The sequence below is a fragment of the Cibotium barometz genome, chromosome 27 (assembly GCF_041138505.1).
Source record: "Cibotium barometz isolate CiBa-2024 chromosome 27, ASM4113850v1, whole genome shotgun sequence".
Lineage (NCBI taxonomy): Eukaryota > Viridiplantae > Streptophyta > Polypodiopsida > Cyatheales > Cibotiaceae > Cibotium > Cibotium barometz.
The window spans coordinates 697,083-724,273 of NC_141072.1; the positions used below are offsets into that span (position 1 = coordinate 697,083).

Genomic DNA, 27,191 nt, shown 5'->3' on the forward strand with positions numbered 1-27,191 from the left:
AATCATTAAAAAAGGGTAGTTGGATCAAGTAAAGATGTCCCGGCTGCGCGGATAATCATTACGGCTAGTGTGGAAGAATGGATGGCATAGCTAATTCCTCATGAAAAACCAAACAGTTACCTTTTTGGATCATTATGATCCGAGACCGTTAAGGTTGTCATTGGCTATAACGGCTTTAATGAGATCGCCTATCACCAAAAAAGTATGATCTTGTCTCTCCCTTCCTTTGGATCACTCAAGGATTCTTGCAATCCTTGCCCGACTCCCTATTGAGACTCTGAACCGTGCGAGGGACTGGATGCAAGCTAGTGGTGGTGGGCAAACAGCGTCTGGCCCATGGGAGTACATTGTTTTCGTCCCCCTTAATGTCCCCCTTAACGGATGAATTCGAAGAAAAGTTATCGAATGAAAATTGCTCATTTTTTCATGAGGTTCTCATGATTCATGACACATGGCATACATATAGATCCCCTACCACCCAAAAAGAGTATAATCTTGCCTCTCCCTTCCTTTGGATCACTGAAGTATCCCAGCCATTCTTGCCCGGCTCTGCATCGAGACTCCAAATTATGCGAGGGACTAATGGTAGTAGGCAGACGATGTCCGGGTTGCACCTGGCTCAGCGGGAGCACACCACTTGAAGACCTTAACAGACAAATCCATAGAAAAGTTATATATGAAAATTGCTCTTCTTTTTTGGTGGGAAATCCAACTATATGGCTTGTTTATGCACAAACATTCTAGATTTTTGTAGTTTTGGCTATACCAACCATGTTTATCTAGGATCAATCCAACAAATCCTTTAAAAAGGGGGGTTGCATCAAGTAAAGATTCCCCGGAAGAATGGATGTATAATCATTAAGGCTAGTGGAAGAATAGATGGATTCCTCATGAAAAACAGAGATCATTACGATCCGAAATTGTTAAGGTTATCAATGGTTAACAGTTGTTAATGAGATCGCCTACTAGCAAGCCGGTGGTGGACAGATGGCATCCGAGTCGCGAAATCTCATAGCCTTCTTTGGATTGATTTATAAGAAGAAATATGAGTGTAAAAAACCTTAATGTGGCCACACCATCCAAATCTTGCACTATCCTCACCAAGCACATTATATTCCAAATGTGTCTTCAATGTATTAGTATTCTCAAAAAAGTATGACCCAACAATGGAAAGTTATATATCGCATGTGGATCTCTTTGGTTCATGGTCATGAATTGTTGATCAAAAGTTATCTCCTCCTCTTGATTGGCATGTATGAGGGCTTGTTTCTCCTGAGTTAGTTCTTGCTAACATAGAAGTTTCAACACTATTTAAACCTTAGAAACTTCTTCTACCACTTTGGCTAGAGGGCCATGGTCTCCTCTGCCAACAATCTCCTCAGTTTGTAGGTACTGGTTTGCTAGTCACCTCTTGTCTACTTGGGGTTATTAGCCCTCCATGTGAGCTTGCTATCCCACACAATGGTGACTATTCTCTATGTATCATATAGTGTGACATCATATAATTGCAAATAAGTTTTGACTTCAATCAAAGCTTGCCACGGGTCCTTTGGTGCTGCCAAACATGCACAAAATCTTCAAGAGCCGACACAAGGGATCTCATTAGGTAAGATACTTTACGTTTCAGTTGTGGGACCCTTGAATAAGCTTTTTCTAGACATGGATCAATGTACATTATTGGTGCCACCTTCTTGAGCATCCTCAATGTTGCTGCATGTTAGGATTTTTGGCTTCTTCCTTCTTGTGCTCCTTAGGATCTATCTTGGTTCCTACATATATTTCTCTTTCATCGAATCTAGATTAGTATTTGCATGCTTCAAGATTGATCAAGTGTTAGTGGAAATATTGATAGTTACATTGAGAGAAGAAACTAGAGTAGTGTGTTGCGTTTGAGGCAAATGTAGTGTTTCTTGTATGTTACAAGTTGTGGTTCATGTCCATGGCCTTGTACCAATATAGAAGCTTCCTTTGAGTTTAGCTCCTTATCTTCATCTTCAAGTTGCGGAAACTTCACACTACAAGTCTTCAAAGGGAATGTCTAAGTTCATCTGCATTAGGGTAGGCAACCTAGGTTCTATCAAAAGAATAGACCTTCCTTGTAAGGTTGGCTAAAATTTGTTGCATTTGGTATCAAAGCTGCTTTCCACATAGCTTGTCTATAGTGCTGCTGTCCACATAGCTTGTCTATAGTGCTGCCTGCAACCACGTCACCAAGCAATAGCCATGTTATTACAAACCTGCTTGTAGCTCCACAACATCTTCATCACATCAACCGTAGTTGCGCTTTTGAAAAAAAATTGAGCTCCTACATTGCAATTGGATTATCTCCCGCATTCCAAAAAAATTGGGGTTCAAGGAAACAATCAGCAAATTCAAGCCCCTACATTAAAGAAAAAATAGAGCTTTTTCAATTTTAGCAGAAACCCCCATAAAATTACAAGAAACCCCATAAAATTACAGATTCTGCATTTTTGGGAGTTCTCCAAAATTGGAGCATTCTACATCACATTGATTGGAGCATTCTACATCACATTGAAGTCTTCTCGAGTCCTCTCTTCTGTCCTTCGGGCCTAAAATGATTGGCCAAGCATCCACAGCTTGGCGTCGGCACCTCAAACCTCAAACGACATCTACATTGACATGTGTTCAAGGGGGGGTCTAATCTCCTACAAATATGTGTGTTTTTTATGTGTTTGAGTTGGGTCTTCCACCCAAGTCATCCCCCTGAAATTTGATTTATAATAAATGTTCATGTGTGTTAGTATTTGCCCATCTGTGTTTGTACCACATTGAGCTATAAAAGGCTTCATAATTTTCTTCATTACCTTGTTTTGAGTCAAGGGGGGTCCTCTAGAAGGGCTGAGGAATCTTATGTGTGGTCAAGCTCCATTTGCAGGTTGACAGTGATTGGTTGTATCACCTCCCCGGTATGGTCACTATGATCTTTTGCATCACGTGGTGCCAGTGAGCCCAAATCACCATAAGTATGAAGCCCACTTCATAAAATATCACCTTCACTCCAAAGAGGGGTTTGTTGGGTATTTCGGAGCTTCACATGTAACCATCATGTGTACCCATATGTAAAGTGTCCACTTACGTATCCACATGCGTCCGTGTGTGAATTGCCCCCAAAGGACTAGTATGTGTGTGTATCCTTATTCGTGTGTGTGTGTGTGTGTGTGTGTGTGTGTGTGAACACTTGCTTAGGTGTTAACTCACCCTTATATTGAATAAGATAAGTGTATGCAGTATCCATTTCTGTGTGATATGATTGAGTCAAAAGATAAGGTTTGCAACCTATAAAAATGCATGTAATTGGTGTACTTTACATAACTTTAATCAAGTACTTTGAGTCATGCAATCTCTCTCTAGGGTATTATTTTTCTCTCTAAACCCTCTCTCCTTCGCTTTCTACATTTGTTCTCTCTCTCTCTTTTCTCGACGGAGTTGAAGCCTCCATAGCTCCTTCTGCAAAAACCCTACCCATGGCTATACCATCAGATCTAAAATATGAAAACATATCGATTTTTGAAGTTCCAATAGAGAGAACATAAAAACTTTTTAAGTCATGAAGGTTTTTTTGCCAGAGGGTAGGAAAGGGGGTACATAAAAAATAAAATAAAATTATATATATATATATATATATATATATATATATATATATATATAGAGAGAGAGAGAGAGAGAGAGAGAGTATATCAATTACAAAGAAGAAAAACGAGCCATGCAAAAGCAAAGTATGTTCAATACGTTGAAAATTATTGATGTGTTTATGGCCCAGTGACAAGACTCAGATAAATTTATACAATTGCAATATCTTTTCCGTTAGAATAATCTGAATATATTGTGCTCCAAAATTATACATTCTCTACTGTTGAATAAATTAAGGTAAAATACGAGATGTAAAGATTACCATTAGAATAATTAAAATAACAAATTATAGTAATTAAATTATAAATTAAAAAAGTACATAGTATGTAAACCCCCTGAAGTGATTGGCTCTCTCTCTTTGTGTGTGTGTGTGTGTGTGTGTGTGGGGTGCAGCCATGTATGAAGCAGCTTTTTGGGGGACCAAGGCTAGGGGAGGCTACTTGGAAGAGCATAGAGAGGCTACAGGTCATGATGTTGTCATGCATGCTTAGAATTAAGATGTCACAGTGGGTGACACATGGGTTGTGCTAGCAGAGTTAGAGTTCCAGCACCATCGATGCTCTCTTTCAAACCATTACCTACATCCAGCATGTATATACTCTTGATAGAGATGCAATAGAGTCACCTATGCAGTTACATCAGGAGAGGGAGAGAGAGAGAGAGAGAGAGAGAGAGAGAGAGGAAGCAGGTTAGGTTGGCTGGACTGCCCTCCACCTTGCTTGCGTTATCGCTCTCACCAGCACTCAAAACAACAATAGGAAATCCCCATTCCTTTTCTTAACAGTAGACCGCAGGTCCATAAACCTCTTATTTAAGGAGATTAATCTTAAAGTTGAGAGAACATGCTAATATTTCATGAAACTTGCAAAACAAATAGCACAGTAATGCATGGCTTTTTGCTAGCTTGAAATATGATTATAACATCTTTCTAGTTTGCAGACTACGTTGGTAAATCTAGAGTCTGACTCCTTGGTCATAAATTGCTTCTGTGCATTGATTGTTCTCATAACCCTCTTAAAGGGGTTAAACTACGTGAAATAACAAAATTGTGGGCATACAGCGTTACCCACCACAAGACATCATATAGCTATCCTTATGAGCTTACGTTTCTCAACTTTCTTGCTATTGCATAATGCCAAAACCTAGCTGTAAGATGCAGATTTAGTTAATGAGGCACCACAGCTTTTAAAGAAACCTCCAAATCCAGCATTGCATTAGACACGTCAAGATGAAAAGACAAAGATGGAAAGCTGTTATAGATACAAGGCTTATCTGCAGCAGAACTAGCCTTTATGTATCTACTGGTTTCTACTCATCACTGTCCTCTTCCTCGTCATCTTCCTCCTCTTCATCTTCCTCTCCTATCCCCTCTTCCTTGTTCTCTTCTTCCTGTTCCATCAATTCCTTTCCCTTTGTGGAACTTAAAACAACCTTCTGCCCCTTGGATTCTTCTATATCTTTTCTCAGTCGGGCTAAGCTTTCCTGCCTCTGCAAGTCCTCCTTATACTCCTTTTCTGCTCTCTTCTCTTCAAGCTCTTTCCTATACAAGGCATCAATACACAACCCCCAAGAAACCAAAAAAAAAAAAAACTCAACCACCCCATAGCTGCAAAATCACACCAAAAACTCATGCCCCTAATCCTTGCTAATAAGGTCCATTCATGCATGTTAAAGAGATGTCAAAAGTGCCAAAGAAACTAACCTGTATGTGCCCATGTACTCATCTGCACTTGCTTCAACAGCCTCAAAGAAATCACCTAGACCCGCACCAGTTACAGCTGATACCCCAACGGTTCGTAAATTCTGATAGAACTCATCAAGTACCAGGCACAGGCTTCTGCTCAAGTTGGACGCATAGGACTTCTCACCCTCCACTGCTGCTTGAAAAGCTTCAAAGTCTTTCATCCACTGCAAAAATCAAGTCCACTTAATTTCTGAAGTTTTCAAGATGTTTCCAAGTCCCAGCATGCGCACGGAGATCAACACTCAAATATACAAAAGCATGAGTATGCCATCCGAGAGCAGAGAATCACCTCAACAGCAAATTGATGCTGTGCCACGTCCGTCTTGTTGAACAGAAGCAGCAGAGGGAGGCGGGTCTTGTACAGTATACTGCAGGCATACAACATGTTGCTCATAAAAGTGACTGGATTTGTAGACCGAGGAGTGTCCACAACATACGTCACTACCGTTGGGAACGTGGAAGCGAATGCTTCCGTGATGATTGCACCCGAGGCTGACCATGTAAAGATTTCAATTTGCCCAGGCGTGTCCACCAATACATAATCCAACTCATTTGATCTTTTCTCTACCAGCCCAACAACCTGAGTGCAGTGGAAAATAAAGCTTCAGATGAAAGTGCATAACACGAGGCAAAGTCCCAACGACGTAGAATCCAGATCTCTTACCTCATCAAATTTGGTGGCAAATAGGTTCAAGGACGTGAGTATGCCTCCATTAGGACCCAAATTGTACTCCTCCATGACATTCTTATAGTTGACAGTGTCCCGGATGTCTATGTTGGCTGTGAATGGCAGAGATAGGACTGCCGGGTCCAGGTTTAGAACATATCCCCGTATGCCCGATGACTGAGTATGAGCGACTAGCCGATGTAGGAACGTTGTCTTTCCGCTTCCTGTAAATAGTAGGCCACATTATTAATCAAGAAAAGGAAAGAAGTATTTTGCACAAAATTGAAACCACAAATATAGCTTTTATTGGAAAAAGCCACGCAAGTGACGATTATGTGATGACTAGATTGTTATTTTTGTTATTGTCTTATGACAAGACGATCTGTGCCTAGACCGTGGATGCCATCCACTCCTGATTGTCCATCCTTGAGGTAGACGGTCCACCAACGGCCCTTAGCAGAAGTCCTCGTAGTATGGGATGCACAAGTGAATGTGATCTGTCTAGACAGAGCCTTAGCTCTTGCGCTCAATGTTCCAAGGTCATGGCCTGGCCGTCTACATACCACATGCATAGTGCTAGGGATAATGAGATCATACATAAATAATAGAAGACTAGGGCCATTATCATCCCTCCAAGTTTCGTGGCTTGGAAGGGAATAGAATGGTGGAGGTTAAGCGCGCAGTGGCGTGAACACTACTGGGATGGGTGACCTTCCAAGAAATAGCCCGCAATTTCCAACATGGTATCAAAGCCCGGGAGGGCATGTTGGGATGATGTTAGCCGAGCAAGTCGACTTGCCAATTCCTCTCGGTGGAGCTGAACGAAGGCCGAATGCATCTACGACTAAGAAGGCTACATCGTGTTGGTATGCCTAGAGTAATCACTAGCAGGCAGACATATGCTGGAATAGCCGGGTGACATCTCCGTGAGAGCAAGCACACCTCTGAGCCAAGTGTCATTAGAGCCTCTGGGTACCCTATGTCCTGGCCATTGAGGGAGGGTGTCTGAAGGTTATGGCCTGGCCATCTACATACCACATGCCAGGGATAATGAGATCATACATAAATAATAGAAGACTAGGGCCATTATCATCCCTCCTCCACCAATTTTTGTGGGAATAGAGCGGTGGAGGTTAAGCGCGCAGCGGCGTGAACGCTACTGGGATGGGTGGCCTCCTAGGAAATGGCCCCCAATTTCCAACACTCAAGGGAGATACTTGTTTGCTTGTGCTGTGCAAAAGGACAACGAAGAAGATACATGAGAGAAAATGAAATGAAATGAAATGATATATTAACGTCTCTAAGAGGCCATAGTAGCCTATGAGACCAAAACTGAGAGTACATTTGAAGTTGGTGTCTCATCAAAGAGAACAACTAAATGAGACTAAAAAGTACAATAAACTCATTGTCCTACAGTTATAAGAACAGAACTGTAAGACTCCGAGATGATACTGAGTAGAAAATACTGGAAAATGCTGAAAAATGTATATCAAGTATTGTTAGTGGAAGTGTTGCCCTCTCCTTAGATCAAGTATCTCCGCCATGGGGCTGTCTAGAATGGAGAGGTCGTAGAAGCGAGGTAGGCGCCTCCGATGCCGAGTAATAATGGATCTGATTTGGCGATGGTGAGGATGCCGTGGTCGGGATCCTGGTGGGCATGGCCGACGAGCACAACATAAGATAACTGCTCTATCAGTGGTGACTCCCTGGGAGCGTGGTCGGCGCCCTAATGGCCCAATGGAGGAGGTATCAGGAGGTGTATGGGCTGGGTTGCTAGTGCTGGTGCCGAAGAAATCTGTCAGGGTCCTCTGTCTAGGTACATCATGGCTCAGCCTCCTATCTGCCAAGAGGGTCTCTCTGTGTCTCCTGAGCTCAAGTAGAAACAATCCCAGGCATCTCTAATCCTCAAACTCCATGACCCTGCGTCTACTACAATGAGAGAGAGAAATGAAATGAAATGATATATTAACGTCTCTAAGAGGCCATAGTGGCCTATGAGACCAAAACTGAGAGTACATCTGAAGTTGGTGTCTCATCAAAGAGAACAACTAAATGAGACTAAAAGTACAATAAACTGATTGTCCTACGTTTATCAGAACACAACTGTAAGACTCTGAGATGATACTGAGTAGAAAATACTGGAAAATACTGGAAAATGTATATCAGGTAGATCCATGTATGCTGATTAGTTGAAGTGTTGCCCTCTCCTTAGATCAAGTATCTCCGCCATGGGACTGTCTAGAATGGAGAGTTCGTAGAAGCGAGGTAGGCGCCTCCGATGCCGAGCAAAAATAATGGCTCTGATCTGGCGATGGTGAGGATGCCGTGGTCGGGATCCTGCTGGGCGTGGCTGACGAGCATGACATAAGGTAACTGCTCTATCAGTGGTGACTCCCTGGGAGTGTGGTCGGTGCCCTGATGGCCTAATGGAGGAGGTATCAAGAGGTGTGTGGGCTGGGTTGCTCGTGCTGGTGCCGAAGAAATCTATCAGGGTCCTCTTTCTAGGTACATCATGGCTCGGCCTCTTGTCTGCGAAGAGGGTCTCTTTGTGTCTCCTGAGCTCAAGTAGAAACAATCCTAGGCATCTCTGATCCTCAAACTCCATGAACCTGCATAACGGCCCAAAACCCTCTCGGAAGAGGCAGTGATATTTCCCTCGGATCTCATAATAGACTGTACATCGGCAAATGTAGTGTTCCTCTCTCTCTACCTCCTGGTAGCATAGCTGACAAATGCGGTCATCCACGATGTGATGCACATATCGCCCTGCCTCAATCCGCAGCTGGTGTGATGAGGTCCGGATCTGTCCAATGGCACAACGTATCCCATGTGATAGGTGTACATCCATGTACGTCAGGCGGGTGATAAAATCATCCGGTGAGAGGTGTAGAAAATGGCTCTTGTAATGAGCCATTTTCGTGCCCAAGGGCTCAAGGGGGCTAGTCCATGTCCTCTCTGTGTCCACTCTGATGATATCCATCCTGATCAAGAGAGAGAGAGAGAGAGAGAGATTAAGCCTCTACTAAAGACCCAATGGGCCTATGCGACCAAAGCAATACAATAATGTCCATGGCATATCTCATCATGGAACGGAAAATAAAAATGAAACAAAACAAAGCTATCTCACTGGGGTGATACAAAACTGTCCATGCAATCTCATCAGGGAGTACCAAGAACATGGAACATGAGAGAAGCATCAGCCCCCAATAGATGGTATACGACTCTCCAAAATATCAAGCATGGGGCTAATGAGTATGGCCAAGAGGTCTCCCTCAACTACGTCACGTGGAAAGGTAGCTAGATGGCGGTGGAGCATGTCCTGGATTTGGAGCTAATGAGGGGATCGTGGCCGACATCCGGGGGGCCGGGCGCATCGGGCACGTTGGAATGCGGAGGCCCGGTCCGTGGTAACTCCTCTTGAGCAAGGTGGGTCCGGAGCAGCCCGAGGTAGGATGCACTGTATGTTATGTCCTCCACCTCTTGGATCCGGAAGAAGCTAGTGATCGTCGGCTGGCAAGGGAGGGGTCAGGGTGGCTGGGGCCAAAACTCTCTCAAGAAAGTGTCCCTGTATTTGTGGAGTTCAAGCAGGAAGAGCCCTAGGCAATGCTGGTCCGGGAAGTTAATGATCCTGGAGAGTGGACCAAATCCCTCACAAAATAGACAGTGAAACCTCCCGCTAATCTCATAGTATACTCGGCAGCAACATATGTAATGCTCCTCTGTCTCAACCTCTGTGTGGCATAATCAGCAGATGCTCTCCTCCTTGAGTCTCCATATGCACTTCCCAGCTCTGAAGACGCGCTCAGCTCTACCTATCTCCACTCTGAGGTGGTGGGATGAAAACCGTATCTAGCCAATTGCAATCCACATGGCATGGGACATGTGAACACTCAAGTAGCCCGGTTGCTGAACACTCAAGTAGCCCGGTTGCTGGATCAATCCATCCTGAGTGAGCATGAGGAAGTGATCTCTGTAGAAGTGCATCTTCGTTGGGAGCTCCGAAGGTGTGATCCATGTGCAGTGGGAGTAGAGGCTGATATAACTGGATAACCCGGTTGGTGTCCTCATGAGAGACCTGGAGAAAAGGGGAGTCCAAACTATTCTGAAGGGGTGGGAGGCGGTCCATGTGGAGCCCATATACTAAGAACCAAGTGGAAACTAAGCCATACCATATACTGAGAGAAAGAAGAAAGAAGAAAGAAGAAAGAAAGTTGTATTAACGTCTTCAAAAGGTCAAAATGACTTATGAGACCAAAAGGTTACATCATATCCATGAGGTACATCATCCTGGGTACAAAATAGTAATAAAGAAAGATAACAAAAATCTAGAGCTATAAAATCCGATCTAGGTACATGAGCAGAGAGCTTTCATATCACCCTAATACATCCCTCATGGGCCGTTGTGACATGGTGCTCAAGGTGGTAAAACTGAGCCGGTACGAGGTCCTATGATGATGGGAGATGATGGCCCAGATCCTCCTATGGTGGAGTGGCTGTGGGTGAGGGCCATGGGGTCTGGGGCGCCGAGCTCTGTATAACTCAGTGGCTCTATGGAGTGTCACACCTCTCGGCCAAGCTCCTGCACTAGCCTGTGGTCCAGGTATGGTGGGTGGATCGGCCCTCAGAGTGTTGGTATGGAAGGAGTCGGTGAGAGCTCTCTATGCTGGTCCTCAAGCAAGTACAACTCATCTGGATCTCACTAAGGACTCCCTGTGTTTGCGGAGCTCTAGAAGAAAAAATCCCAAGCATCTCTGATCCAAGAAGTCCATGATCCTAGAAAGTGGTCCGATCCCAGCTCGGAAGAGGCAGTGTGAAACCAATCCCATCAAGTGGGAATAGACTTCGTTGGACACCCACTCGCGTAATAGCACAACTTTAAAACCACAATTTGAAATGGACAACTTAATGCAACTTGAAATTGAAATGAAATAAAATGAGATAAATGGACACCAGCACGGCCGGAACAGGCCGACCCCCCCCTCAATATATGATATATTTATAGGGAGTATTTAACAAATACAATGCTCCATGGGTTCCAAGAACCAGATGATGTCCATGTACAAGATGAATACAGTACCAAACAAATAGGCTCGAAGTAGATATTCGAAGCAGAACGACCACTAGCGTCATCCAATCTCTACGGTCCTGTGCTTTCACTGGAATCCGCGGAGAGCGCCCAACTGGTGTTCCAGGACCACGCACAAACAGGCGCTCCCGTACTAACGCCCTGGCTCTCCCGATCTCAGCACCTTTGGACCGAGGTTCTCCAATAGAGCTTGGACTACCCGGCACCGAACGGGTGTTGCCGTGGAGAGAATTCCTTATCAGATTTATCACAAAGTACTTTACTTAAATCTGAAAATTCACTTACTTGTGGATGGCAGATGGAAGTCCAATTCCCTCATGTGTCTGTGTAGAAGGTGTAGCCACCTAAGAGGGGTAAAGTCCTCTTGTAGCCGCCAAAGGAAAAGAAGTGCAACCTCTTGCCAAAAAGGAGATGGAGCAGCCACCTTAGGAGAAGTAAAGTCTTGCTGTAGGAACACAGCCATCAGATGTATAGGAGAAGGTGGCTCAGCCTCAAGAGGCGTGGACGAGCAACCAATGTATAGTCGCCTGACTGCAGGTGAACACCCTGACTGCAAAGAGGAGATGGAGGCGGTGTAGGTGCCTGCAATGGATAGGGCAACCTGCTGGAAGACAGGCGCAGAAGAGCGCACAGGCGCCTACAAGGGCAGCGCTGTCTGCTAGTAATAGTACCAGCTGCCTGTGAAGATAGCAGCACAAGCTTCTGGAGGTGGCAGCTGCTTCTGGTTGAAGTTGTTAGCCGCCCGCTGAAAGTACAGCAGACTGCACTGTCTGTATGAAAAAGAGAACACACAGCCGCCTGCAGTGTTACCTAGCGAAGAGAAGGCAACCTGCTGGGGATTCAACGCGGCCTGCTGGTCAGAGAAGAGTCGCCGACTGCAGCACAGCCTGTATGGACAGGAAGCGTCTGGCTGCAGCTTGTACCGCCTGTAGCGCAGGGAGAGCAGCCGCCTGAGAGAGAACTAGTGCAGCAGCCTTGAGCCTGTACAGTCGCCTGCAGAGCTGGTGGAGCTGGCGCCGTTAGAAAAACCCAGGAGATGATCGCCCGCCTGTCTATCATGGAGGTCGTGGCTTCTTTTTTATAAAAATTAGAGAGGGAGTTTAAACTATAGTATTGGCTGGCTCCCCACGTTTGCATGTGGGTGGCCAGTTCAAAGGGGGTGTGGGTAGGTGACCATGCACCCACCCCCACACACACATACTTAAGTGGGGCTCCCCACCTTGGCCTAAGTGGGTGCCCACTTTTAAGTGAGTGTGAACATATAATCTTATAAATCAAAAGGTTAGAGATTAAAGTATTAAACTAACATGTGCAATATACTTACCACCTGTTCACATGCACCAAAACTCGTCAAAAGACAGAGCAGACTTCACGACTCACTGGCAGGCGTCCCCGCTCAGTAAGTAACACGTCAAACAGGCAAACACAAAAATACAAGTCATGCGAAAACAGTTTCAAACATGCAGAACATGAGTGCCTGTGCAAATAGTATCATGGACATATCTCCCGTTCATGGAACAAGTACAAAATATCTGTCGGCACAAAAATGGCACGACGTAAAACATAAATCCTGGTCTTCCTATGGAGTGACAGTCCCATAGGTAAGACCCAATTCCAGGCATGAGCCTCCCTATGGAGTGACAATCCCATAGGTAAGACATGGCACGAATACTGGTTCTTCCATGGCGTGACAATCCCATGGGTCGAACACAGTCCAAGTCATACACGGGTGGTACCAGTCTGGCTCCCGTCCATACGACACCATCCTGCTAACACACGGGTGGCACCGGTCTGGCTCCCGTCCATGTCATCAAAATACTGGCCTCTTCACATGAGACACCGGCCTGGCCTCAAGTGAACGAGACACAAAAACTGGAGATTGACCAAATGGTCGGCCAATTGGTGACATCCCTCCGGGCTTCTAAAGAGTTGTCCTCACCTGAAAAGCCTCAAGATATGCCTGCAACAACTGTGGATAATCAACAAAATAATTCTCATTTACCCACTTTGCATCAATAGGCAAATAATTTTTAAACTTCACAAGGTATCTCCTGGAAAGCTTTCCTGCATTTAGCTTTCTCTCCTTGTGAAAAACAATCTGTTCCGGCTAGAGGATCTCCTCAAGCTCTTCAATCTCTGGCCGATCTTCTGTGTGACAGGTTCATCAGGATTTGACCCCACATATTTCCGAAATAGACTCACATGAAAAGCATTGTGAATCTTCCAATGACTAGGTAAAGCAAGCCTGTATGACACTTCATTGATCTTTTGAATCACCTTGAAGGGTCCATAATAGCGAGGAGAAAGCTTAGGATATGATCCTTCTCGTCCTGGCCTCTTCCGAAGCCTAGCCTTATCAAATTTCAGCAAAACCCAATCACCTTCTTTGACTTCCATGTCTCTTCTATGCTTGTCAGCAGCCATTTTATGCTTATCTTGTGATCTTGCAATGGCTGTCCGCACCTAACCAAAGGCTACATCCAAGTCTCGAACATATTCATTAGCTGCAAAAATCTCATCCTTTGTACGAAGGATGGGTGGCAATACCACTCTGCCATAAATAATCTCAAACGGAGCCTTTCTCGTGGAGGCATGGATCGTATTGTTGTAGGCCAGCTCAACAAGTGGAAGATACTTCTCCCATGCAGTCTTTTGATCTGCAACATAACACTTCAATAAATCCAACACGGCTGAATTTACAGCTTTACTTTGGCCATCCGTTTGGGGATGATAAGCTGATGAAAACTCAAGCTTAGTACCCATATTATCAAATAAAGCCCTCCAAAAGAGGCTGGTAGTCCTGGGGTCTCTATCCCCAACAATGGATTTAGGCATACCATGATGCTTGAAAATATTAGCAAGAAAAAGCTTTACCATATGATCAGCTTTAATGGTTTTCTTGATGGGCAAGAAATGAGCTTGCTTGCTAAACCTGTCCACAATGGTCCAAATAGCATCATTCCCATGCTGGGATCTAGGCAAATCCATAGTAATACTCTCCCAAGGTTGCGAGGGAATAGGCAATGGCTAAAGCAAACCTAGAGATTTTTGCCTGTCAAATTTCACCTTTTGGCAAGTAATACATGCACGTACATAAGCCTCAATGTCTTTACGCATGGTTGGCCAAAAGAAATATCTCTGAATCATGCGTGTAGTAGACATGATACCTCTACGACCAGCATAAGGTGGAGCGTGACATTCCTCCATAACCTTTGGACGCAAATCCTTCACCACACACAGGCAATTATCCTTCATAAGATAACCCTCGTTGATAACATAAGAGGCATGTGAATGACCAGCCATCAAATCAGTCCATATATGGCAAAAATCAGCACCCAAATGATACAAATTGCGCATAGCAGATAAGTCTCCATAAGAGGCCACTGAGACTACAGCTACATAAGGCCTCCTGGATAATACATCGGCCACCACATTTTTCTTTCCTGGAGTATGCACAATCTGAAAATGAAACATGGAAAGAAAGTTTGCCATTCTCATCTGCTTCTTTGAAAGCTTTGTTTGAGATAGAAAGTATCTCAAGCTTTGATGATCTGTCTTGACTACAAATTCAGCCCCAAGAAGATAATGTTTCCATATCTTTAAAGCATGAATTACAGCCAAGAGCTCTTTCTCATAGATATCCATATGAAGCTCAGCATCATGCAAACGACGGCTCTCGTATACAACTGCATGCCCTTCTTGATTTAGGACGGCTCTCGTATACAACTGCATGCCCTTCTTGATTTAGGACAGCTCCTATACAATCACCACAAGCATCACATTCAACTACGAATGACTTGTGCAAGTCAGGAACAATAAGAACTGGACCACATATGATAGCATGCTTGAGCTGCAAGAAAGCATCCTGTTCTTTTGAAGTCCATTTGAAAGTGATTTTCTTCTTTGTGAGATCATGTAGAGGAGTGGCAATCATAGCAAAATGCCTTATGAAACGCCTGTAATACGAACATAATCCCAGAAAACTACGTACTTGATGTACGTTTTGCAATTCGGGCCAATTCCGAATGGTCTCTATCTTTGCAGGATCCATTGTAACTCCATCCTTGGATACAATGTGTCCCAAATAATGAATCTCTGAAAGGAAGAACTCACTTTTCTTGGCATTAATGAAAAGTTTGTGCTTCCGCAACTCTTCGAACACTGTGACCAAATGAGTTCTGTGTTCCTGCTCATTCTTGGAGAAAACCAAGATATCATCAAAGAATACTCCTGTGAATTTGCGATGGGGTCGGAATATCCTATCCATCATACGATTAAACGTAGCAAGAGCATTGGTGAGACCAAAAGGCATTACCAAAAATTCATATAGTCCAAAGGCTGTCTAGAATGCAGTTTTATGGACATCTTGTGGCACCACTCGTATTTGGTGATAACCACTCTTCAAATCAAGTCTGCTAAAACAAGCCAAGCCATCAAGCTTATCCAAAATATCATCAATTCGCGGAATCGGGAATCTGTTCTTGATAGTAAGCTTGTTTAAAGCTCTATAGTCCACACACATGCGGAATGATCCGTCCTCCTTTTGAACAAGAAGCACAAGAGAGCAGTAAGGTGAGGAACTGGGCTGAACCAAACCTTTCTCTAAAAGCTCGTTTACCTGCTTCATGATTTCTTCTTGTTGTGCAGCACTCACTCGGTATGCGGGTTTGTTAGGTGGAGAACTACCTGGCACAAGATCTATACGATGATCTTCGGGCCTTTGGAGAGGTAATTCTCCTGGCAATGAATCAGCATAACAGTCGTTGAATGCATGAAGAAAATTCAGCCTATCATTAGACATAGCATCCACATTTTGATGATTTGGTACAAGGCTATCACGAACAAAAACCAAGTACGCAGAAAGACTCTTTTTCATTGCTTTATTAATTTGGATGTGTGATACAAGTGGGATGGAATCCCCTTCTTTGCCAGTATCAATAAAATGCATGCAGCCTTTATACATAAAAGAAATCATATTGGACTTGTAGTCTTTGCGGGGCTCAAGCCTATGGTGCCACGGCTTGCCCAACAATACATCACATCCATTTGGTGGAGCAACTAGGAAATATTCATTATCAAGGTAGCCCTGGATATGGATGCGCAACTTCCCTATCAATGGGATAACCTGCACCTCTTTACCAATAAATGCAGCTTCGGCTTCAATTTGAGGTTCCATGTTCTCAACCTCAATACCCAATGCAGCTGCCGTTTGCATAGAGATGAAGTTATCGGTTGCACAGTCATCAAACATGAATAAGGCGGGCTGATCCTTGATTTGCCCCCAAGCCTTGCATACCATCCGCTCTTTTGGATCATGACTTGTATTTCCTTGCACATCAGGAACTGCATGTACATGAGCCTTGGTCTGCTTGTCCTCGTGCTTAGGTTTGCGGTTAGGGCATTGTCGAAACATGTGGTCTTTGCTACCACAAGAAAAGCATTTTCCATCCTTGGCATATTGCTCTCTTTGCTCCGGGGTTCAGCCGAATTTGTTCTTCCTTGGGCCCTGATCTTTAGATGTGGTAATTTCAGCTTTACCACCCTAGTGGGTCTCCCGGAAGTTCTTTTTAGGTGGCTGTCCACCCTTTTGCAGATTTAGGACAGCCTTGTCTTTCCCCTTTGAACCTCCTTGATCCTGTTTAATCTTGAGCACCAATTGCTCCGTAGCAAGAGCAGAAGCTGTGAGTTGTTGCAAAGTATGTTTCGGGTGCAATTCAATGCCCAAATGATATGCTGGTTGCAGTCCAGAGCGAAACTTTCTCTTTCTTTCATCCTCAGTGATTTGCATAAAGGGAGTTACTTCCAGCAATACTTTCCAGAACTTGTTAACATACTATTGCACGCTTTCATTATCTCTTTGCTCCAGCCTGTCCCACTTTTGAGTGAGAGTTTGCTCCGCATTCAGTGGCAAAAACTGAGCATAGAATCTATCCTTAAATTCCTTCCAGGTGCAAATGGGATCCTTGGTGATCTTTTCAATGATCCACCAATGAGCAGCGGTCCCTTTTAAAAACATGCTAGCATGGCGTACCTTTGACTTTTCAGTGAAGTCCTCATCGCTAAAAGCAACGTCGAACTGTGCCACAAATGCTAACACTTTGGAAGCATCATGCTCCCCATGAAAAACATCAAACTTGACAGATTTATCACCTGCTTTGAATTCCTTGAGCTTTTTGGCATGAGGCTCATGGTCTTCTATTTTTCTTTTCCCCTTATCCAACGGGGCAGCCCTATCTGCATGGGCTCCATGGGCCGTCATAGAAGTTTCATGAGGCACGGTGGCATGTGCTCCACGAACTTGAAACTCAGATGCATGTGACTTACCTGCATAAGGCAGTGTCTCTCCATGAGACAACTCAGAAGGCAAATTCTTCTAGTGGGAGACCTGTCACCCTTACCATGGGATACATGTCTTGAATGCATGTGACTTTCATGCCCTCCGTGAGCACTAGCATACATATATCTGTCATGTTTTGTGACTTGTGGAGAAGATGCATGACGAGAAGTGACTGTCACCTCTTCCTTTTGCATAAAAGACCTCAGTCTTTGAGATGCGGGATCTCCATGCTTCAAGCGGGGTGGATTTCTGAATTTCAGCTCTCCGTCGTCCCCCTCTTTGATATCACCCTTGCGGAGGAGGTAGGCAAGTGCCAACTCCCTTGGCTTTTTGCCCACTTCCCGTGCCATGGACTCAAAAGCTACATCTACCATTGCATCAGCCTTCCTAGCTTCAATGGCACTTTGCACATGGGGATCTTCATGCAAAAATTTTAACTGCTGCTCTTGTGCCTGCAAAAGTTTTCTCATATGTTTCATTTCAGCCCTCATTGCATCAGGCTCTTGTTCAAGCATGACTGTCTTTCCTGGAGACAGTTGACCCTTTGATTCATTATCATTAATCCTTTCAAGGGACTTGTGCCTTCCTCGCAGAGCATCAGACCCACGAGAGGCACTAGATGGACCCCTCGAATTTGGCACTTCCAAAGGGTTGCCTTGGCTGTCCATTGTGTTTAAGTGTGCTAAAAGCGGGGTGTCCAGTACACAGGTTCGTTTCCCCACTAGGAAGAGGGAAACAACCGTGCTCTGATACCAATGAAACCGATCCCGTCAAGTGGGAATAGACTCCGTTGGACACCCACTCGCTAATAGCACAACTTTAAAACCACAATTTGAAATGGACAACTTAATACAACTTGAAATTGAAATGAAATAAAATGAGGTAAATGGACACCAGCACTGGGGCCGGAACGGGCCGACCCCCCCCCCCCTCAATATGTGATATATTTATTGAAAGTATTTAACAAATACAATCTCAATGGGTTCCAAGAACCAGATGATGTCCATGTACAAGATGAATACAGTACCAAACAAATAGGCTCGAAGTAGATATTCGAAGCAGAACGACCACTAGCGTGGTCCAATCTCTACGGTCCTGTGCTTTCACCGGAATCTGCGGAGAGCGCCCAACTGGTGTTCCAGGACCACGCACAAACAGGCGCTCCTGTACTAACGCCTGGCTCTCCCAATCTCAGCACCTTTGGACCGAGGTTCTCCAATAGAGCTTGGACTATCTGGCACCGAATGGGTGTTGCCGTGGAGAGAATTCCTTACTCTGGTGCAACCGCCCTAGGCCCATATCTGGCAGTCTCCACTCTCAGCTGGTGGGACGAGGTGCGGATCTGGCCGATTGCACATCTCACCCCAAAAGATAGGTGTGTCCATGTAGCGTGGGCGGATGATGAAACCATCCTCTGTCAAACATAGGAGGTGATCTCTATAGAAGGCCATCTTCGTCCCCAGTGGACGACTAGGTGAACTCCATGTCCTCTGAGTATCCAATCTGACAATGTCCTTCCTGATAACCCTGTTCCGCTCTCTGCGGCTAAGAGCAAACGACGGGGCCTCTATGCTGTACTGGAACGGGGGGGGTGCCTCCATCTACATACCGTCCATGCCAAACCAAGGCCTACCTGTGCATACTAGCACTCTGTATCAGCCTCGAGTGTCAGCTGTCTCGAGGACTCCAGGGCTAGCCGGGGGTATCTATCTAGTGGAAGCTCCCATAGCCTGTGCCAGTATGTCACTATCTGGAATAGAGCCTCTGTCACTATCGGTGCAGCCCCACCCCTGCCCGTACAATCTCATGTGGCACTGATGGCTTACTCCTAATCATGCGCGAGATCATCGCCACTAGGGGCCTCTCCATCGGCTTCCACCCATCATATACCTATATATCTATCTCGGCTGGCTCTCTCCTCCTCTGGTATAAGCTAGGACCCCATATGGGGGCACCATACAGGAGTGCAGGTGTAACTAGAGTATCAAATAGCCAAAGCTTCGTCCTCGGCTCCTGAGAGAGAGAGAGAGAGAGAGAGAGAGAGAGAGAGAGAGTTTAATAATATTAAACGTCTTCAAAAGACCCAAAAGGGTCTATGAGAGAAAAATGATGTGTACATATTGTCCATGAAATCTTGTCATGGATGAAATAAGAAAAAGCAACAGTAAACTAAAACTGAAAACTGAAAGCTAAGATCTCAGACTCTGAGAATATACAAGATGAAAAATCTAGATCCTACTATACCAAGTATAGGGTATAATAAGTAATGGGATATGGGAGAGCTGAATAAAAACAGTCAATCAACCTTGTATGTCAAGCAAGGGCCCATCCAAGATGTCCATCATGGGTGATACAAGAAGGCTAGAGATGTCGATAGTCTACTGTGACTCGTGAGGATGAGGCTGCTCAATGGCAGGCCAGGATTTCCTTAATCAGGGGCTGATGAGCTGGGGGTGGTCACGGTCCGACGGGATGAGGGTGTCTAGCTCTATGGAGTGTGCGCGCCCGATCTGATGTGACTCCCATGGGCCTGCTGCAACGAGGGGGCACTGTGGTATAGGCTCCCAAATCCATTGTGGTGGTCTGTATCTACCCCTCTTGGCTGGAAAAAACTAGTGAGATGGTAAGCTGAGAGGAGGGCTGTTGGGGGGCAAGGATCTTTAAGTAGTGACTCTCTATGTTGGCTTAGCTCTAGTAGGAAGAGTCCAAGGCGCCTTTGATCTGGGTACTCCATGATCCGGGATAAGGTTCCAAAGCCCTCTCTGAATAGACAATGAAATCTCCCCCTCTGATCTCATAGTAGACTGGGCGCTGGCAAACATAGTGCCCCCGTTTGACAGAGTCTACATGTCATGTCATCTCTTGGTATCTGCTCAGCTCTATCAGTCTCTATCCTCAGTCTATGGGATAATACCCTAAGCTAGCCAATGGCTATCCTCATAGCATGGGACATTAAGGCATCAAGATAACTTGGTTTCTGTACGAAACCATCTGCTGTGAATCTCAGGAAATGATCTCTGTAGTACTGCATCTTAGTAGGTAATGGGCCTACCAGTGTGATCCATGTGTTACCTATGTATAGCCCCACTAGATCGTATCGGATCACCCGGTTCCTATCCTCATGTGTAAGCCTAATGTATGGGGAATCTGGATCATACTGAAATGGAGGAAGCCGGTACATATCTAATCCATGTGCCTAAAACTAGGTGAGTACTGTGTCATACCAAGATGAATGCTCTCCTCCGGCCGCTATATCTTGTGCTGCTTGTAGTGCAAGTCAGGGGAAACGAAGTGGATCCATCTCCCTCACCCTCTATATATAAGTGACTATCTGGAACAAGGCCTCCATCAACATAGAGCCACAACAAACTTTGCCTAGATGATCTGGTGGGGAACAGATGGCTTGCTGCATATCATCCATGATAGCATCATGATCTGAGGAAGCTCTATGTGCTGCCAACCTGCCAGGGATAAATCTGGTGCCCAGAAGGGAGCTGCATACATTAGTGCCGGGGTAACTAGGGTGTCAAAAAGCCAACCCTTGGTCCTCGGCTCTTGAAAACACGCCTGGAAACATTGCCTCTCCAATAAGGCTAGAGCTGCATATCCTCTAGTGAGTCTATCCTCTACTGCATGTCTCGTAGAAAAGCGTGGACTAGTGAAGGTAGCTCTGAGATAGACATATGAGCGCACCACCTCAACCCTGTTACCCATGTAAGTCTCTGTATGGCCTACAACTGGGTCGGAGGTGTGGAATACCATAACCTTGGTTTTCCCAAGGTTGACTGAGAGCCCCCTCTATGTGCAAAAATCCCATAAAGTATCCATGTGCTTCTGTAGCCCCTCCTCAGAATCTGCAATGAGTACAATATCATCACCATATAAAAGGATGGAAACTAGGATACCTCCTAGATAAGCTCCTCCACCTCCGATTCTGTCAATGAAGTCTAAGATCTCATCTATGTAAAGTCCAAAGAGAGTCGGAGATAGTAGGCATCCTTGTTTTGCTCCGATGGTGCTAGAGAGCTCCTCAGATACTCCTCCCCGGCATCTCACCCTGCCAATAACTGACTCATATAAGGCAATGATAGCCCAGATCATGTCAAACGGGACCCCGTGATGCTGTAAGTGATGTAGGAGACGGGCCCAAGGCACTTTATCAAAAAGCTTTGCGGAAGTCCAGAAAGCAACAGTATAGTCAGCGGTCATCTGCCTTGGCCTGCTTGATGATAGCCTATCCTAGTGCTTTGTATCCCTCTCTCTCTACTAGTGTGCTGAGCTCAGAATCAAGTATAGATCCATAGAGCTTTGCCAAGATATGAACGATCATGATGGTTCTGTAGTTATTAGGATCCATGGGTGTCCCGCCTTATGGAAAGGCACAATAATGTGTGATTGCCAAGTGCGGGGAAGCCCTTTGAGAGTGCCCTATTAAACATATGGGCTAGGAGGGGTGCCAGGGTGTTGCCTGCATAAGAGAGGTGCTCAGACATAGCCCCTCGTGATCCTGCGATCGGCAGTTTTGAACCCTGCATATAGCCTTCACCACCATGTCTCCTGTGAAGAAGGTGGATGTGGTGGGACGTGCATGAGGTGGATGTGGGAGGGGGGGGTTGGTGGGGTATGTGGTATAATGCATGTGCATATGAGTGCCAAATGTGTGGGTCTGTGATGGGGGCTTCAAGCACCTACTACATGCTCATTTTCCTATGCTCCACCTGTGTGGGAGTGAGGTCATCACCAAGATAAATTTCCTCACCTTTTAGGGCTGCTCTATGACCCAAGAATGCTTGCCGACTGGTCATGTCCTTAAATTTGAGTAGTGGGCGGGCACGCATGGTGTCCTTACCTGCTCTCCATGCATCCATATATGGTGTGCCTTCTATGGCCATTTTCCGCCATAGTGTGATGATGTCTGCCTTGGCAGACTCCCGTTCTTGCAGCCCAACCACCCGTAGGTGTAATGCCCGAATCTCCCTTCTTTTATTCTCCTCAATTGTGTCGTGAATAATAATGGGCGTGTGTGGTGTCCTATGTCTCTTGGTGACCTCTATCCATTCCTTCAAATTCTTTCTTCACTACTGCAGCCAACCCTCGTTCAATCTCCCTTTTGATCTCCACAATGTCCTCCTGAAGCTTCACCTTGAGGTCTGCAACTTCAGAGAGGATGGAGGGACTGATTTCTCCTTCCTTCTTGCAGTCTGTATTTCTCCATTCAGCTTGGAAATCTCTTTCTCCATTCCATCTATCTGTCTAGCATGTTGTTCTTTCATCTTACCCATCTCCTCTCGTATTTCTGCCATCTCCCGTTCGCGGTGATCTTCCTGGATAGTCAAAATTTCTTTCAGCAGCCGTAGGCAGTCTCTAGTAAGCACACCGCATCCATTTGGTTATGTACTTGCATTGACCTGGGCATCAATCTTGTCGAGCACGTTTTTCAATTCCCCTTCCTATCTATTCAATCAGGTCAGTTTTGGCTTGGGCTACTTCTTGTCTTTCTCAAGTTAGGCTCAAGGACATGGGTGCAGACGGGAGCCGGTCCGATGCGCGATGAAGGGTGGGAGTTGATGGTTCAACCACTAGTCCGAGATCGGAGAAGATACGCAAGAGAGAGAGAAAGAAAGAAAGAAAGAAAGCTGTATTAACGTCTACTAGAGGCCAAACTCGACCTATGAGACAAATCAATGTACAACTGTCAATGTCTTCAGGATGTCCAGAAAAAAAAAGGACAAAATGAATACGAAATAAACTATGAAAGTACTGAGCTAGTGGGGGGGTGTGATGGATGGAGCACTACTATTAGAGGCTCAGTATGCAACCTATATGCACAGGGTATACAAGAATGCAATGCAGATCTGTCTAGCTCCAACCAGTACATAATGGGGGTGTAAGTCATGCGAAAACAGTTTCAAACATGCAAAACATGAGTGCATGTGCAAATAGTATCATGGACATATCTCCCGTTCATGGAACAAGTACAAAATATCTGTCGGCACAAAAATGGCACGACGTAAAACATAAATCCTGGTCTTCCTATGGAGTGACAGTCCCATAGGTAAGACACAGTTCCAGGCACGAGCCGCCCTATGGAGTGACAGTCCCATAGGTAAGACACGGCACGAATACTGGCTCTTCCATGGCGTGACAATCCCATGGATCGAACACAGTCCAGGTCATACACGGGTGGCACCGGTCTGGCTCCCATCCATACGACACCATCCTGCTACCACACGGGTGGCACCAGTCTGGCTCCCGTACATGTCAGCAAAATACTGGCCTCTTCACATGAGACACCGGCCTGGCCTCAAGTGAACAAGACGCAAAAACTGGAGATGGACCAAATGGTTGGCCAATTGGTGACAGTCTTGACATAGATTACCTGCCACCTTTCCAGTATGATATACATGCACCACACATCCAGCTCTCTCACAGTGAGAGGAACAGAGTCCTTCGGCAGGATTTATGGCAGCGATACACTCAAGAGACTTGGATTACACCCAGTCAGTCTCTACCGCGCCCAAGATGCTATACTACAGAGATCAGTTTATGTGTATCTCAGCCGATGGATTCATACAGAGACCTGGATACATGGATGTGTACATTGAGGCAGGTAGGACAGCACGGATCCCTAGAGCAGAGAGGATATGCAGACTATGCCAGGAGGAGGTTGAGAGTAAGGAACATTATGTATGCAGATGTAGAGCATATAGTGTCATTAGAGAGAGATACACCACCATCTTTAGTGGGCATCCCTCACCTCACCAGATCATGGAGTCCGCAGACCAGCGCAGATTTGGCCAGTTCTTGCTAGAGACACAGCGCCACAGAGAGACACTGCTACGGACTCATACCACAGGGAGAGGTGGGTGACAGCTCCAGCTCACTGATTTCTTCCAGAGATCTATACCAGTGCCTATCCTGACACAGGAGGGGGTTACACTTCAGCGCGCTCCGGACCTCCAAGCCAAACGGAGACCGAGAGCACCAGGCTACCAGACTCCCAGACTACATCAGAGGGAGATCACAGAGATACGAGCTCGACATCAGCACCATATCCAGGAGTGGCTAGCTCACTTACACTCACACCCGGAGATCATGCTCCGAGGTATTTTTGCCTGTTTGACGTGTCACTTACTGAGCGGGGACGCCTGCCAGTGAGTCGTGAAGTTTGCTCTGTCTTCTGACGAGTTTTGGTGCATGTGAACATGTGGTAAGTATATTGCACATGTTAGTTTAATAGTTTATTTTCTAACCTTTTGTTTTATAAGGTTATTTGTTCACACTCACTTAAAAGTGGGCACCCACTTAGGGACCAAGGTGGGGAGCCACACTTGACTTGTGTGTGTGAGAGGGTGGGTGCATGGTCACCTACCCAACCCCCCATGGAACTGGCCACCCACATGCAAACGTGGGGAGCCAGCCAACACTATGGTTTTACTCCACTCTAATTTTTATAAAAAAAGTTAACAAGTTCTGGAAAGTGTTGCTGGAAGTAACTCCTTTTATGCAAATCACGGAGGATGAAAGAGAGAGGAAGTTTCGCTCTGGACTGCAACCAGCATATCGTTCGGGCATTGAATTGCACCCGAAACATACTTTGCAACAGCTCACAGCTTCTGCTCTTGCTACGGAGCAATTGGTGCTCAAAATTAAGCAGGATCAAGGCGGTTCAAAGGGGAAAGACAAGGCTGTCCCAAATCTACAAAAGGGTGGACAGCCACCTAAAAAGAACTTCCGGGAAACCCACAAGGGTGGTAAAGCTGAAAATACCACATCTAAAGATCAGGGCCCAAGGAAGAACAAATTCGGCTTAACCCCGGAGCAAAGAGAGCAATATGCCAAGGAGGGAAAATGTTTTTCTTGTGGTAGCAAAGACCACATGTTTCGACAATGCCCACACCGCAAACCTAAGCACAAGGAAAAGCAGACCAAGGCTAATGTACATGCGGTTCCTGATGTGCAAGGAAATACAAGTCATGATGCGAAAGAGCGAATGGTATGCAAGGCTTGGGGTCAAATCAAGGATCAGCCCGCCTTATTCATGTTTGATGACTGTGCAATCGATAACTTCATCTCTTTGCAAATGGCAGCTGCATTGGGTATTGAGGCTGAGAACATGGGACCTCAGATTGAAGCCGAAGCTGCATTTATTGGTAAAGAGGTGCAGGTTACCCCATTGATAGGGAAGTTGCGCATCCATATCCAGGGCTACCTTGATAATGAACATTTCTTAGTTGCTCCACTAAATGGATGTGATGTATTGTTGGGCAAGCCATGGCATCTTAGGCTTGAGCCCCGCAAAGAGTACAAGACCAATATGATTTCTTTTATGCATAAAGGCCGCATGCATTTTATTGATGCTGGCAAAGAAGGGGATTCCATCCCACTTGTATCACACATCCAAATTAATAAAGCAATGAAAAAGAGTCTTTCTGCGTACTTGGTTTTTGTTCGTGATAGCCTTGTACCAAATCATCAAAATTTGGATGCTGTGACTAATGATAGGCTGAATTTTCTTCATGCATTCAACGACTGTTTTGCTGATACTTTGCCAGGTGAATTACCTCCCCAAAGGCCCGAAGATCATCGCATAGATCTTGTGCCAGGTAGTTCTCCACCTAACAAACCCGCATACCGAGTGAGTGCTGCACAACAAGAAGAGATCATGAAGCAGGTAAATGAGCTTTTAGAGAAAGGTTTGGTTCAGCCCAGTTCCTCACCTTATTGCTCTCCTGTGCTTCTTGTTCAAAAGAAGGACGGCTCATTCCGCATGTGTGTGGACTATAGAGCTTTAAACAAGCTTACCATCAAGAACAGATTCCCAATTCTGCGAATTGATGATATTTTGGATAAGCTTGATGGCCCGGCTTGTTTTAGCAGACTTGATTTGAAGAGTGGTTATCACCAAATACGAGTGGTGCCACAAGATGTTCATAAAACTGCATTCAGGACAGCCTTTGGACTACATGAATTTTTGGTAATGCCTTTTGGTCTCACCAATGCTCCTGCCACGTTTAATCGTATGATGGATAGGATATTCCGACCCCATCGCAAATTCACAGGAGTATTCTTTGATGATATCTTGGTTTTCTCCAAGAATGAGCAGGAACACAGAACTCATTTGATCACAGTGTTCGAAGAGTTGCAGAAGCATAAACTTTTCATTAATGCCAAGAAAAGTGAGTTCTTCCTTTCAGAGATTCATTATTTGGGACACATTGTATCCAAGAATGGCATTACAATGGATCCTGCAAAAATAGAGACCATTCGGAATTGGCCCGAATTGCAAAACGTACATCAAGTACGTAGTTTTCTGGGATTATGTTCGTACTATAGGCGTTTCATAAGGCATTTTGCTATGATAGCCACTCCTCTACATGATCTCACAAAGAAGAAAACCACTTTCAAATGGACTTCAAAAGAACAGGATGCTTTCTTGCAGCTCAAGCATGCTATTATATGTGGTCTAGTATTGATTGTTCCTGACTTGCACAAGTCATTCGTAGTTGAATGTGATGCTTGTGGTGATTGTATAGGAGCTGTCCTAAATCAAGAAGGGCATACAGTTGCATACGAGAGCCGTCGTTTGCATGATGCTGAGCTTCATATGGATATCTATGAAAAAGAGCTCTTGGCTGTAATTCATGCCTTAAAGATATGGAAACATTATCTTCTTGGGGCTGAATTTGTAGTCAAGACAGATCAT

At 45.2% G+C, this 27,191-nt stretch overlaps 1 protein-coding gene across 5 annotated transcripts in view; it reads right to left on the reverse strand.

Annotated features, from left to right (window-relative positions):
- Positions 1–1,617: 1,617 nt before the first annotated feature.
- The window catches only part of LOC147622973 (GPN-loop GTPase QQT2-like), an 88,446-nt gene continuing 62,872 nt past the window's right edge, over positions 1,618–27,191 (reverse strand). For 4 of the 5 annotated variants that reach the window (XM_086820992.1, XM_086820991.1, XM_086820994.1 and 1 more), the window contains exons 3-6: positions 6,060–6,286; positions 5,685–5,975; positions 5,354–5,559; positions 4,625–5,191 (exon numbers count right to left, since the gene is read on the reverse strand). In XM_086820992.1, coding sequence (XP_086677118.1) covers positions 4,960–5,191; positions 5,354–5,559; positions 5,685–5,975; positions 6,060–6,286 — 956 coding nt within the window. In that variant the 3' untranslated portion in view covers positions 4,625–4,959. Of the gene's footprint in view, positions 1,770–4,624; positions 5,192–5,353; positions 5,560–5,684; positions 5,976–6,059; positions 6,287–27,191 lie in introns of those variants that run through there. The other variant, XM_086820995.1, reaches the window with a different exon arrangement.